General features: G+C 41.2%; 1 protein-coding gene across 2 annotated transcripts; it reads right to left on the bottom strand.

The window, feature by feature from the left end:
- Nucleotides 1–1,084: 1,084 nt before the first annotated feature.
- On the bottom strand, nt 1,085–6,677 carry LOC121552407 (headcase protein homolog). Of its 2 annotated transcripts, none has more exons than XM_041865325.2 (4): nt 6,299–6,677; nt 3,015–4,112; nt 2,070–2,224; nt 1,085–1,801 (listed from the first exon to the last, which is right to left on the bottom strand). In XM_041865325.2, exons 1-4 carry the CDS (start codon nt 6,456–6,458, stop codon nt 1,637–1,639), a joined length of 1,578 nt encoding a protein of 525 aa, XP_041721259.2. In that variant the 5' UTR covers nt 6,459–6,677; the 3' UTR covers nt 1,085–1,636. The 2 variants fall into 2 exon arrangements, with proteins under 2 accessions (XP_041721259.2, XP_041721260.2); XM_041865326.2 differs by having other exon boundaries at nt 1,087–1,801; nt 3,015–4,109.
- Between the last annotated feature and the right edge of the window lie 8,401 nt (nt 6,678–15,078).

Here is a 15,078-nt window from a genome sequence, read left to right as displayed (position 1 = left end):
AACATCATGACTGGTTGTGTTCATGCCTCATTAAAAGGTAATACATGTTTACCTATAAAATACATCTTTACTATTAGGCCCATAAAAAAATTGTGCACGAGCAAGCGCGTGCACAAATAGGAAGACCCCTCGAATGTCACGGTATAATTCACACTCTGCATCTGTTACAAAACACCAAAAAGTTGAATGACATTCAGAGATCGCAAAGTCTTCGATACTGGGTACAAGGTAGGGAGGGATGTATTTTCTGTTTGTAGAGATTGACATAGTATATTTGATTGTGGTTGAAAACGCAAACCATGATGTTGAAGCGCCGAAGTCGGTGTGCTTTGCTTATTGGTTGGTTGGTCCATTGGCACAGAAGAACCTAGACTCAGGGGTAGATGTAAAATAGTACTTTTTTGTCCATCATTCATTTCGTAAGATATGTTACGAATACAATTTGTACAATTTGTTACGAATTTGCTAAACTTATATGTTACGAATTCCAATTTGTTGTGGCTAATGTTAGCTAGGTGGCTAACGTTAGCTAGCCTAGGGGTTAGGGGTTAGGGTTAAGAGTTAGGTTAAATGTAGCGTTAGTTGTCCTTGATGAGATTCGAACACACTAGATGTTCGCGTTATACGCCTACCCATCCACCCCGACCAACCACTCTACTTGATCTTCTGTCTTTTGTAACCATATCAAAAGTAACATATCACACTAATTTGAGAGTCCCAGATTTACATTTAAAATGTTACGTCTAGACTATGAGACCAGGCTGCACAGAAACTTGTTGGTGAAAAATGTGTTGCCTATATTTTATATAAATAGAAATATAGCCTCAAAATATAGAAAATCTGATTTCCCCCTAGATGATCATTGTCTGCAGCCGGCTCTGATCGTAGTGTAATGAAACAGGCAGGGAGAGTAAGCTTGTCCATGGTGGTCGGCGAACCCTCAACCATCTGGCCTGTTGGTCGGCAAACCCTCAACCTTCTGGCCTGTAGCCCTGCACGGCATCGACCGTGCCACAAAGGCATGCTGAAGTGACAAAGTCAATATCCACGTTTATAAACACAGGGTCGCTACAGTTCTTGTTATTTGTGGTCTTAACACTATTTTGAGTGAATTCAATGAGGGGAGAGGGTGTGCAAAACATTTTTACAGTGGGGGGGGGGGTATATATTCGTCACTACACACCTTCAATATGTACCAATCACTGTGCACCAATCAGCCAAGCATTAACCAATGAGATATCATTTAAATTGACTAATTTCCGCCTACTCTTTGCTGTTTGCCAATTATGATGAACAAGAACATGCAACATTTCTTTCTCTCCTTTATTAGAGATTTTTTATCTTTTTGTAAAAAAGCAAATTTGATACATTCACTTGTCACGGTATATGTGTTGCTCGTCTTTTTAAGTGCCAGACAGTTCCAAACCGTTTAAGGTCTTATGAATATACTTTTTTCTGAAATCATGTAGATGCTGTCTTGGAACTTTTTAGTGGAGTCATATTCTTTCTATACATAAAAAAAAGAAAACAATAACTAAAGCCCAGAAAAAAAAGTATTTAAGGCCCAAAATAAAGTTGCCTAGTTTTTAAAAAATGAAACAAGAGAAACAGCACTAGCATACATGCACAACATTTGTCAATAAGCTTCCAAGACTTTGAAGGAGGAGAATGGCTTGACAAAGTGATAATCGAGGTTCCCACAGTGGGGGCACTGCTGCACGTTGCTGTACTCTGAGAAGTACTGCATCCCCACCCTGACATCTATGACTGGCTTGCCACAGTGCTTGCAGTTCAGACGGGCCTAAGGAAACAAAGAGAGGAAATGGCTAAGGATCTGCAGTAGTTGACTTTTCCATCCATAATGTCAATGAGACTAATTGATAGGAAGAGATCTAGCCACAACACAAAACCTGAATTTTGAACTGACTATGGCCCATGAAGTTACTTTATGGCAGCCTGCCATATCCGAATGACGCCCCTTGACCATGCAGATGGTGACCCAAAGATGAATTTCAAACACCTCATGAGAAGAAAAAGATGTGTTGAGGAATACTAAGTAGCCTACTCACCTGACAACATGGTGTCGCGGCCAGTATATCGTAGGTGTACATTGTCCCCAACTGGTGCCAGCTCCCATCCCACCTGGACTTGCACTTGATACATACAATTTTGTGGACTCCCTCCAGACAGTCGACACAGATTGCATACAGGTGCATCAGCCTCCCTTCACAAGAGAGACAATAGTGTTATTTAATAGAATCTACAATAAGCCCTAGAGCGTGAAAAATACATGCATGAAAGTGATTTCACTGTAATCATGCATATCAAAGCCTGAAGATCAAAGCAACATTATCCATCCACTGTTTTAATTCATATCCATGTGGTGAATAGCTACCAAGAAGCTGCTCATGGAAAACTGGATAGATTGACTTGATTGATATGTATGATATACTTGATCACATTCATGTGGCATAATCATTTCATTTAGTTCTCAATGAAAGTCATTAATTCTATTGTCCCATGTTTATTATGGTGTGTTCTTATCTTAAATATATGCAAGAGATAACACCCTTTATGCAGACCAGAATAACAAATTATTAATGTTATTCTGAAGACCTTTGTCTGTCCCACCACACACCTTTTGAAGTTACACTAAAACATACAAATCTGAAAACAGCTGTGGTCTAAATAATTTGCTTGCAGCCACATACTGTAGCTCCTGAGGCCTTATCAGCTGTCAACAGTAAACCTGAACTTTTCACCGTACACTTTTTTTCTACCTCAGCAGGAAGCTTGGGTCCAAGCCAATCATTTTCAATGTTGTAATTACAGGTCTACTGAGATTGTTTGTGGGAAAATATGTCCACAGAATTTTCCGTTTGCAATATTTGAGTTTGTAGCCTATCACAACATACATATGAGGCATGTGCAATGTTTTGGCTGTCTGCTGATTCTGATAGCCTAAGTGTTTCAAATTCAGTTCCTCAGAGACAGACATTGTTCCAAAGGTCTACCTTGCAGGTGGCACGGCACATCGTACTCGATCTCATCATGTCTAGAGGGGCTCAGGAACAGGGTCCCGTCCACCAGGGGGAACTGCTCAAAGACAGGCAGGGTGCGGTGGCACAAGGCACAGTTGACCATGTTCCTGTGGCTGGCACTCAGAGCTGACAGGATGTACCTCCTCAGGTCCTCTCCCTGGCCCGCCTGGGCATCATCCTCCATACGTACGTGGTAGGTGTTCAGCTTGTGTCTGGGAATGTGGGTCAGCAGCTCTGTGAGGTCCAGCCTTCGCAGGAACTGCACTGGGTTGTCCCCCAGGGTGAGTCTGGGCAGAGGCCAGATGGTGTGATCCAGGTGGCCTCCGCTTGCCAGCATGCCGCTTGCCAGCATGTGCTTCCGGTGGCTGTCCATGTGCACTGCATTCTTCAGGAACTCCCCCAGGTGCCGTGAGCTGCGGGGCCCTGCGAAGGCGGGTGGGGAGAAGAAGGAGAAGCCTGATGGAGGGGACTGGCCTGGGGACTCACAGGGTGAGCGGGGCCCCAGGCTGCTTCCACAGAACAGGCCTACGTGGCCCCTCTCCTGAGAGTTCTGCCGATCCACTGACTGTTGGCGAGGCAGCTCCTGACTTAATGCTCTGTGAGCCAGCTTACTGCCCCCATGCAGCTTGCCCCTCTTAGGGTCATCAGGTGGATCCAACCCGCCTCCACATGCACCCCCTACAGCTCCAGTTGAGCTGCTCAACTTCCCCAGGCTCTTCTCCAGAGGGACCTTCTTCTTTACCTCCGTCATGCGCTTCACCTGGTACCAGTCCGTGTCTTTCTTAAGGTGCCCCTGGCCGCAGCGGCAGGAGCAAAAGCGGAAGGCCAGGTCATATCCCTTCTTAGTCCACATGTTCTGCCGGCACTGCTTCTCGTTCCAGCTGCGGGCCCTTCCAATGCAGTTGAACTGGACCAGGATGCTGCTTTCCCACTCATAGAAGCACTGCAAGTGCATCCAGTTGCCATAGGGGCAGCTATCAGTGTTGCACACTACACGTTGATAGTCATCCTTCTCAAGGTCAATGTCTCTGGCCAGACTGCACACAAGAGGGGTAGCACAGGGGGCCTCTGCTGGACACAAAACAAAACTGAGTTACTATATCACTCATAAACATATTATCACATCTTCATACGAAGTATGACTTGAAAATAAAAACAAACATGAGCTTTGAGGCACAAAATTCACTTTGGACATATCCCAGAGCAACAAAATGATATTAAACATATTAGATTTTCATTCATGCTATAAAGACTAACTCCTTGGAATGCAATGTTGACAATATTCCATGCTGTTAGTGAGTGAACGATTCAGGACTGAAACATCAATGCAGAGCCTGTCTGGAACTTAACATTAAACAATAATGGACTGTGTGAACATTCAAAAATAAGAAGAATGCTAATGGCATCTGTGTTATCTTGCAACATAAGAACCATCATCATTGAGCATGGATCACTGAGAAAGGGCGCCTGAATACACATCAGACAGGGAAACCCATCAGTGCAGCCAAGTGAGTGGGAAAGTAGTCCAATAAATAGATTTCATGAAAATATGGCCTTCAACGATTCAGGGGAGACCTTTAAAAAAGTAATTAAAGAAGCACTACACTCATAGAAAAAACGGTTCCAAAGGGTTATTTGGCTGTCCCCATAGGTGAACCATTTTTGGTTCCAGGTACAACCTTTTCGGGTTCCATGTAGAACCCTCTGTGGAAAGGGCTCTACATTGAACCCAAAACGGTTCTACCTGGAACCAAAAGGGTTCTAGCTGGAACCAAAAAGGGTTATTCAAAGTGTTCTTCAGACAGCTGAAGAATCCTTTCAGGTTCTAGATCAGCTGGTCTCATAGACTAGACATAACATAGTAAATGTAAATCCAGGATACTCAAATTAGTACCATATGTTACATTTGGTATGGTTACATAAGACAGAAGGTTACTTAAGGCAAAAATTAAAGTAGGGTGGCTTGTCGGGGTGGATGAATAGACGTATAATGCAAACGTCTACCAACCCAAAGGTTGCGTGTTCGAATCTCATCACGAGCAACGACATACTACTTTTTAGCTACTTTCAACTACTTAGCATGTTAGCTAACCCTAACCCTTTCACCTAACTCCTAACCTTAACCCTAGCTAATATTAGACACCTAGCTACCTAGCTAACATTAACCACAACAAATTGGAATTCGTTAAATATTATACATTTAGCAAATTTGTAACATATTGTTCAAATTGCAATTTGTAACATATCATATGAATTGTAAAACGTAACATATCATACAAAATGGATGATAGACATCCACAAATGTATACATACCATATGAAACATAACATATCACACTAACACAATAAAAGTAAATCCGGGACACTCCAATTAGTATGATATGTTACATTTTGTATGGTATGTCTGAATTTGTGAATGTCCATCAACCACTTCAAATTATATGTTATGAATTACAATTCGTATGATATGTTACAAATTCCAATTTGTTGTGGCTGGGTTAGGGGTTATGGTTAGGAAAAGGTTTAGCTAACATGTTAAGTAGTTGCAAAGTAGCTAAAAACTAGTAAGTAGTTGCAATGCTAATTAACTCAAATACTAAAGTTGCCCGTGATGAGATTTGAACATGTAACCTTTGGGTTGCTAGATGTTCGCATTATAGGTTAGGGTTAGGGGAAGGGTTAGCTAAAATGCTAAGCAATTGCAAAGTAACCCTAACCTTAGGATTAAGGTTAGGTTTAGGGGAAGGGTTAGCAAACGTGCTGAGTAGTTGCAAAGTAGTAAGTAGTTGCAAAGTTGCTAATTAGTTCAAATAGTCTGTGATGAGATTCGAACATGCAACCTTTGGGTTGCTAGATGTTCGCGTTATATGCTCACCCATCCACCCTGACCAATCACTTTACTTTCGTTTTTGCTTTAAGTAACATTCTGTCTTATGTAGCCATACCAAACGTAACATTTCATACTAATTTAAGTGTCCCGGAAATACGTTTACTATGTTACTCTAGTCTACGAGACCAGGCTGAATACGTGCGTAGTGATATGGCAGTGCATTGAGCTCCATGTCAACGCATCATTAAATGACCAATGCATAATGCTCGTTGCCAATTAGGCAATAACACGTGAGTTAGGTACAGTCGATGACAACAATGAAATGTGAAGCAACGTAAGCTTATGTCGTCTCGTGCGTATGCAATAATACAATAAAAACCATTGCAATAACTTTGGTCACGCATGTTTTGACACAATTTTACTCTTACCACTTGTATGCTCGTTTAACGGTGCAGCTGTAGCCCCCAATAATGTTGCTACCCCTGGTGCTCCCCCTGTTGCGGCAGCACTGGCTCCATTTTCTTGCTCATCTCCACTACTATTAGTGCGTTTATTTCTCTTCCCCTTGTTGCTTTTCTGGTTGGGCATTTTACTGATCCTGATATTAATAATGTCAACCTATAAACGACTGTCTGACATTTCTGCGGATTCCATTTGAATCCCACTTGAAATGCAATGATTCTCTCTTCTTGATTGCAGGTGGTACTGTTTTTGCAGCTATATCACCATCCAGATTTCTGCAGTTGTGACAGCAAAGGTAACCCACGAAGAAGGCGTATCCGTTTCTTGTTTTGATTCCTGCTCTGAATGTAGATCGGTCAGGCGCTGTTCTGTTTTCCTCCTGCCTCTATGACGAAACACGGCCCCGCCCCCCAACCCATAGCTATAAGTTATTATTAGATCTAGCAAGGGAGTCCCAAGTAAAGGGGCCTGGTAGGAAGGGGAATCCACGGTAATACCTCAGGATCAAGTCAATGCTTTATCTGGTTTATCTGAGGCTACAGTTGCAGTCATAATTTTCTATGGCATTGCCAACAATAGATTGATTACTTCAGTGCAGTCAGCAGTGCAGACTTAGTCTGCAGTTGCATTGCCTACTGTCCTTTTCATCAATACAAATGTTATTCAGTAATACAGTAGAGGCAGAGTGCAATGTAATAACACAGCATAAGGTTACAAAAAGATAGATACATGTATGCAATGCATCTGTTGTATTGGGCTAATAATCAGGCTGCAAAGTGAAGGTTTGTTCTTTATTCACCATCCTCAGAACCCCCCATTGCTTTCTTAGGAATGTATTATTGCCATTATAAGACAATAACGGACTTTGGAAAGGAACTGCACTTTGATGAAGTTTGATAATGTAAATGCATTGTATTAGTTCAGAGAAAAATTGTGCATGGCTAAATTTGTCATAGTTTCTTTTATTTTTTATAACCATTTTCTTGAAGAATTACGATTGCTTCCCATATCAAGTTTCACATTTCTCTCCTACCAGAGAAACTAAAATGCAAGTGCTTCAAGAGAGGCTTTTGCAAAATCAATATGGTCCTCTGTAGCTCAACTGGTAGAGCACGGCGCTTGTAACGCCAAGGTAGTGGGTTCGATCCCCGGGACCACCCATACACTAAAATGTATGCACGCATGACTGTAAGTCGCTTTGGATAAAGCGTCTGCTAAATGGTATATTATTATTACTTGCTATCTTAGTTTTTCTAAAGAATTCCACAAGTGGTAGCAAAATTACCATGTAAACAATAAATGAAATTGCCATTTGGTGATTCCTTTAAGGGTTAAAACGGAAGGAATTTGTTTCCTAAAAAGTCTAGTCGTATTTAATCCCCTAGAAAATACAATATTCTAATGTACCTTACAAAATGTTACATTCTCGGCATGTACATTTGTCGTCCTAAAAATGTATAGAAATGTTGATTTATGATCCCTGGTAGATGTAATAGTAACGCCTCAAAGAAACGCTTGACTTATCACCTGAATAGAATAATGATCACCATCAGCTTCATTCTTGTAGGAGTGTGATGTCAACATTGTCATGGCACCTTGCAGCAACAGCTCCCCTTCAAATGCGATGATCTTTTTCCTCTTGGCAGCCCTCAGAGTCCCAACTAAAGCCTCAAAGATATTGACACACTTATCGTCATTGAACAGGACACCAAATTTGACACTAGTTTGTCCATCTGCATGTGTAAAACAAAGCAAGGTTCAGTAAGGTATTTTAGGTATTTTATTAGGATCCCCATTAGCTGTTGCAAAAGCAGCAGCTACTCTTCCTGGGGTCCAAACAAAACATGAAACATGACAATACAGAACATTAATAGACAAGAACAGCTCAAGAACAGAACTACATACATGTTTTTAAAGGCACACGTAGCCTACATATCAATACATACACACAAACTATCTAGGTCAAATAGGGGAGAGGCGTGAGGATAAATCAACTTTCCTAAAACTCCTGTGAATGTCTATGGTATTATGTTTAGTTTCCTCTAACACTGCATGGTAATGGCAGGGCTTCCCCACCTAGCTCCATCTCCCCACCAAAACATTCAGAAACATTCATCATTAGTATATACAGTTCAGATAAACAGTGGATCACACTAAAACGATACACTCCAAAATAGGCTGTGGTAGCTGAGGAGCAAATAAGGGGAAACATGGCTCTGTAAACAAACATTAAAGCCAGGGGATTTTCAACAGCAGGAGAGAGCATGATGTAGTGGAGCTAATATGAGGTGGAACAGCCCGAGATGAGTTCACAAACGGTTGCTGCAATGCCTGAGGATAAAGAGCAAGTGTCCAAATGAAGACAAAACAGGCTTACTTTTAATGTACTAATTAATTACAGATATTAATAGCATTATGATTCTGTGGATCCACATTGTGTGCAGACTTTGGTTACAGCCCAGTACTAACGGATTCAACAAGGCCTTGAATCAGGCGTGTTGGAACTTAGCTGGAAAAAAGTCTGCAGACCCTGTTGATTGGAGAGAATTTTATAGGTTTCAAAATACAGTGCATCCCCTATTGCAGGGATCACACCACCTACAGTTGAAGTCGGAAGTTTACATACACTTAGGTTTTTCAAACACTCCACAAATGTCTTGTTAACAAACTATAGTTTTGGCAAGTCGGTTAGGACATCTACTTTATGCATGACACAAGTATTTTTTCCAACAATTGTTTATGGACAGATTATTTCACTTATAATTCACTGTATCACAATTCCAGTGGGTCAGAAGTTTACATACACTAAGTTGACTGTGCCTTTAAACAGCTTGGAAAACTCCAGAAAATGATGTCATGGCTTTAGAACAGGGGTGTCAAACTCATTTTAGCTCAGGGGCCACATGGAGGAAAATCTATTCCCAAGTGGGCCGGACCGGAAAAATCATGGTATATATAACTTAAAAACAACAACTTCAGATTGTTTTCTTTGTTTTAATACGATCAACATACAACATAAATCTGGAGCCTGAGGACAGTGTGTCCAAAATAGTACAAGCACAACATCACTATTAATCATAAAACACGTCAAGTTTATTTGAAAATTCTAAAGAAAAAGAACACAAACACACAATGCCTCAGTGATTAACAGAACTGTTTCACAGATCACAGAACTATATCAGGGGGTCATTTCTCAGGCAGAAATGTAGATAAAAAGAATGAAATCCTGTTCCCCAAACAAGTGCAAGAACCACAGAGTCAAGAATAGGTTAAATATACAAATAAAATAAAAACAATTAAAAACAATAGCACATCAACATAAAAACATATAAACATAAAGCTGGAGCCTGAGGACAGTGTGTCCAAAAGCACAACATCACTATTAATCATAAAACACCTCAAGTTATTTGAAAGTTCTGAGGACAAAGAACACACAAACACACAATGCCTCAGTGATTCACAGAAGTATATCACAGATCACATAACTATATCAGGGTGTCTCATGTAGCACCTTAAGTGGGGTTACATAGTTTATTTGACTCCTGATACCTGGCATCTTTTAGCTTTCACCAGCGCATCAATATCAGGCGTCAAATCCTGAGTGGCAGCCAACTTCAGGATGTGATTCAAGTGCTTGTGCGTGAGCCTTGAGCGCAGCTTTGTTTTATTTATGCTCATTACAGAGAAAACTTGCTCACAAAGATATGTGGTTCCAAACATGCACAACAGTTTTGCAGCGAGGGCTGTCAAGTTGGGGTAACCTGGCAAGAGATTCTGATTAAATGTGTCCAAGCCAGCTGCAGCAAATGTGCCCTTCAAATCCGAGTCACACTGCAAGTCTATTATTTCAAGTTGGATGCTGACGGGCAGATCAGAGGGATTCACGGTGATTGGCGAGCAAAAAACGTTGAAGTCTTTCTCCAGTTCACCAAAAATCTGAAAGCGTTGCTCAAACTCCCGTAACAGTCCCGTTATTTTATCTTTGAACCGCTTCATGTCTGCCACATGTTGGGTCGCGCACACATTTTTCAGACAGGGGAAGTGAGCTGCATCACCACCGGCAAGTTGCGTCTCCCACAATGACAGCTTCAACTTGAAAGAACGTATGCTGTCATAATACTGCGTGACAACTTTGTTGCGCCCTTGCAGCTGTTTGTTCAAGTTATTCAGGTGCTCTGTAACATCCACCATAAATGCAAGGTCCTGCATCCATTCTGCGGAATGGAATTCTAACACTGGTTTGCCCTTTTCTTCCATGAACTGTTCAATTTCTTCTCGTAAATCAAAGAAACGCCTCAGCACCTCGGCTTAACCATCTTACCTCAGTGTGGTATGGCAGGCCATAGATGTGGTCTTTCTCTCTGAGAAGGCTGTCAAACTGACGGTGAGTCAGGCTTCTGGATCGGATGAAATTAACAGTTTGGATGACCACCTTCATTACGTTATCCATCTTTAATGACTTGCAACACAAAGCCTCCTGGTGCAAAATACAGTGAAAAGTCAAAAAATCACGTCCTCCATTCGCAGATTGCACTTTCTCTCTGAACTTTGTCACAACGCCTGCTTTTTTCCCGATCATTGAGGGCGCACCATCTGTAGCCAGGCTGACAGCGCGGGACCAGTCCACTCCGACCCTGTCCAGCGCGCCGACGAGTGCGGTAAAAATATCAGCTGCTGTCGTTGGATCTGTCATCGGCACCAACTCCACGAACTCCTCGGTGACGGTCAATGTGTCATCAACTCCGCGGATGAAAATGGCCAGTTGTGCAACATCTGTAATGTCCGTGCTTTCATCAATTGCAACCGAAAACGCAATAAATGACTTTTGCTTCAACTGGCTGTCCAAATCCACTGAAAGATCGGAAATCCTGTCTGCAACTGTGTTTCTTGTCAGGCTGATATTTACAAAAGCCTGACGCTTTTCAGGGCACACAATCTCCGCTTCATCATGCATGTTTTTACAAATTCACCCTCACTAAATGGTTTTGAAGCCACTGCGATTTCATTAGCAATGAGGTAGCTAGCTTTCACTGCAGCGTCACAATGTCTCTGCTGTGAGTAAACACAGACTTGACCTACTTGCTCTGCCCCGGTATAAACAGTTTGCTTGCTTAACACAATTGCTATTGCGCCATCCAGTGGACGCAATTGGAACAGCAGTTTATTTTATAGAAAATTTGCAGCGCATTTTTATACTTTACAAAATCATCTCGCGGGCCGGATTAAACCCGTTTGCGGGCCTGATCCGGCCTGCGGGCCGGACGTTTGACACCCCTGCTTTAGAAGCTTCTGATAGGCTAATTGACATCATTTGAGTCAATTGGAGGTGTACCTGTGGATGTATTTCAAGGCCTACCTTCAAACTCAGTGCCTCTTTGCTTGACATCATGGGAAAATCAAATGAAATCAGCCAAGACCTCAGAAAAAAAATTGTAGACCTCCACAAGTCTGGTTCATCCTTGGGAGCAATTTCCAAATGCCTGAAGGTACCACGTTCATCTGTACACACAATAGTACGCAAGTATAAACACCATGGGACCACGCAGCCATCATACTGCTCAGGAAGGAGACGCGTTCTGTCTCCTAGAGATGAACGTACTTTGGTGTGAAAAGTGCAAATCGATCCCAGAACAACAGCAAAGGACCTTGTGAAGATGCTGGAGGAAACCGGTACAAAAGTATCTATATCCACAGTAAAACGAGTCCTATATCGACATAATCTGAAAGGCCGCTCAGCAAGGAAGAAGCCACTGCTCCAAAACCGCCATAAAAAAGCCAGACTACGGTTTGCAACTGCACATGGGGACAAAGATCGTACTTTTTGGAGAAATGTCCTCTGATCTGATGACACAAAAATAGAACTGTTTGGCCATAATGACCATTGTTATGTTTGGAGGAAAAAGGGGGTGGCTTGCAAGCCGAAGATCACCATCCCAACCGTGAAGCACGGGGGTGGCAGCATCATGCTTTGGGGGTGCTTTGCTGCAGGAGGGACTGGTGCACTTCACAAAATAGATGGCATCATGAGGAAGGAACATTTTGTGGATATATTGAAGCAACATCTCAAGACATCAGTCAGGAAGTTAAAGCTTGATCGCAAATTGGTCTTCAAAATGGACAATGACCCCAAGCATACTTCCGAAGTTGTGGCAAAATGGCTTAAGGACAACAAAGTCAAGGTATTGGAGTGGCCATCACAAAGCCCTGACCTCAATCCTATAGAAAATGTGTGGGCAGAACTGAAAATGCGTGTGCGAGCAAGGAAGCCTTCAAATCTGACTCAGTTACACCAGCTCTGTCAGGAGGAATGGACCAAAATTCACCCAACTTATTGTGGGAAACTTGTGGAAGGCTACACGAAACGTTTGACCCAAGGCAATGCTACCAAATACTAATTGAGTGTATGTAAACTTCTGACCCACTGGGAATGTGATGAAATAAATAAAAGCTGAAATAAATCATTCTCTCTACTATTATTCTGACATTTCAATATTCTTAAAATAAAGTGGTGATCTTAACTGACCTAAGACAGGGAATTATTACTAGGATTAAATATCAGGAATTGTGAAAAACTGAGTTTAAATGTATTTGGCTAAGGTGTATGTAAACTTCCGACTTCAACTGTAACTCACCCTAGCAGGCAATTTTCTATGGGAACTTTCTAAATGTCAACATAAAATCACTTGACAAGTTAATGGAAACATAGCTATTTTTATCCGTTCGACAATGTCGAAGACAAATTATGATGGAAACAGTTTTTTTCGAATAAAGGATGATTGCTGAATATTTTGGAAGGTACACGTGACGTCACCGCGTAACTATAAAGCTCCACTCCACATTGGATTGCAACTATAAAAAATTATATTTCTCTTTCAAGAATGCCTGAATTGTTTTACCATTCAATTATTTCAGATCTACAGGAATGTAAGTTTCACAATTTGAAGGACCGTGCCAATACGTTGGCACTTGAATTATTAGAATAAGGCTACCTGAGACATGAAACAGATAGGTGGGAGGGCAGTCACCGATGTATTAATGCGCAATTTGCCTAAATGAGTAATGGAAACACTTCAATCACAAAAAAATAATTCAACACTGTAGGTTTTTGGTGTGACATCATTACGTCCAGCTGTTTTTATCGACACGATAGTTAAATGGAAACACACCCTAGCAGGAAATTTTCTATGCAAACTTTCTAAATGTCAGGAAAAAATTACAGGACAAGTTAATGGGAACATAGCTATTAGCTAGGTTTCCATCCAATTGGCGACAGATTTCATGCGAATATTCAAAAATCTGCATAAAGACAATATGCGCATTTTCCCACCAGTGGTGTGTTTCCACCAAACGGATTTGTTGCAAATAAAAATCAGTGTGTGCTGACGTAGTGCACACAAAATTAACTTTTCGCTTGTTTTCATGTACCGAATAAAAATCTAATGTTCAATGTGTTTCCATTGCATTTTCAACTCTACTGTTGCTTTAAATAGCAAATGTGCCTACTCTGCGACCTAGCCAACAGCTTGCAGATTCATTGTGGGTAGGCTGTGTGGGTCGACTAGTCTACATGATGAGACTATAGATACGTTTTTATTTGTCAAAGCGGCAGTCGAGCATCGATCATCGTGTCACCAGAATAAGACTCTTGACATTTACTGGAAAGGAGCATCAACCTCATACTATGCATTTCCACCAACCTGTGGAGTTCGTCATAATTTATTTCATCTGTAGCCTAATAAACTGCATGGTTTCCTGAGTCGTAGTGGGAGGACCACACATCATGTCATCATGTGACTCCAACTTTACTTCGATATGATGGTTATTATATCAATATTTGCGCATAAAGATGTTTCTCGCATAATTAATTTTACAGACACAAAAAGATCCCACCATGTCGAGCAAACAAATGATCTGTCAGCATTTATAAAATTGTACTGAAACTTCCTATTTCCGTCAAAGCTGTCATGAATATTTTTTTTTTACGGTATGACTTTACTCGCATAAAAACTGTGGATGGAAGTTAAATGGGTTTCCATCGAATTTTCAACTCTACTGATGGTTTTCTCACAAAACATGTTGGTGTTGGCAGATGCGCTCTAGCCGGCTAGAGCGCACCTAAAGCCTACATGATGTGATTATTATTATGGATGTGATTATTATTATGGACAAAAGAGCGAGATTATTTTTATTTGTCAAATGGCAGCCAAACATTGATTATCATGTCACCAGAATAAGACCCTCGATATTTACTGGAAAGAAGCATCAAGCTCATCACCTTGCACTTTCACCACCCTGTGAAGTTCATCATCATTTATTTAATCTGTAGCCTAAAAAACTGCATGCTTTCCCAACGAGTCAAAGTGGGAGGACCACAAGACATGTCATCACTTGACTCCAAATTCACTTCGACATGATGGTTATTATATCAATATTTGCGCATAAAAATACCCTTACGAAAAAAGATTGCAGTCAGAGTGCAGTATAACTGCAGATATTCTACAATTACTGCGTCCAAAATACCACAGTTGACTGCAGTTACTGCACTTTTACTGCAGTTTCAAAACAGCAATCTTTTTTGTAAGGGTATTGATATAATAACCAAGCGTTTCCACCGACAGCTCTGGCATAATTCATTTTACAGACACAAAATGATCCCACCATGTCTCGCGTATTTTGTTTTGTTAACATTTGGAAAGTTTACCAAAAAAAATTCTGTTTCCATCAGGCATGTCATCAAATGTTTTAT

Source organism: Coregonus clupeaformis, chromosome 36 (assembly GCF_020615455.1).
Source record: "Coregonus clupeaformis isolate EN_2021a chromosome 36, ASM2061545v1, whole genome shotgun sequence".
NCBI classification, from domain to species: domain Eukaryota; kingdom Metazoa; phylum Chordata; class Actinopteri; order Salmoniformes; family Salmonidae; genus Coregonus; species Coregonus clupeaformis.
Note: the sequence above shows the minus strand (reverse complement) of the source record. Positions and strands in the feature narration are given on the sequence as shown.

Coding starts and splice junctions, on each gene's coding strand:
- LOC121552407 (XM_041865325.2), bottom strand. CDS start 6,458: ATGCCCAACCAGAAAAGCAACAAGGGGAAGAGAAATAAACGCACTAAT. Junction 4,113..6,298: donor GTTAAACGAGCATACAAGTG/GTAAGAGTAAAA, acceptor TTTTGTGTCCAG/CAGAGGCCCCCTGTGCTACC. Junction 1,802..2,069: donor CCGCGACACCATGTTGTCAG/GTGAGTAGGCTA, acceptor TTGTTTCCTTAG/GCCCGTCTGAACTGCAAGCA.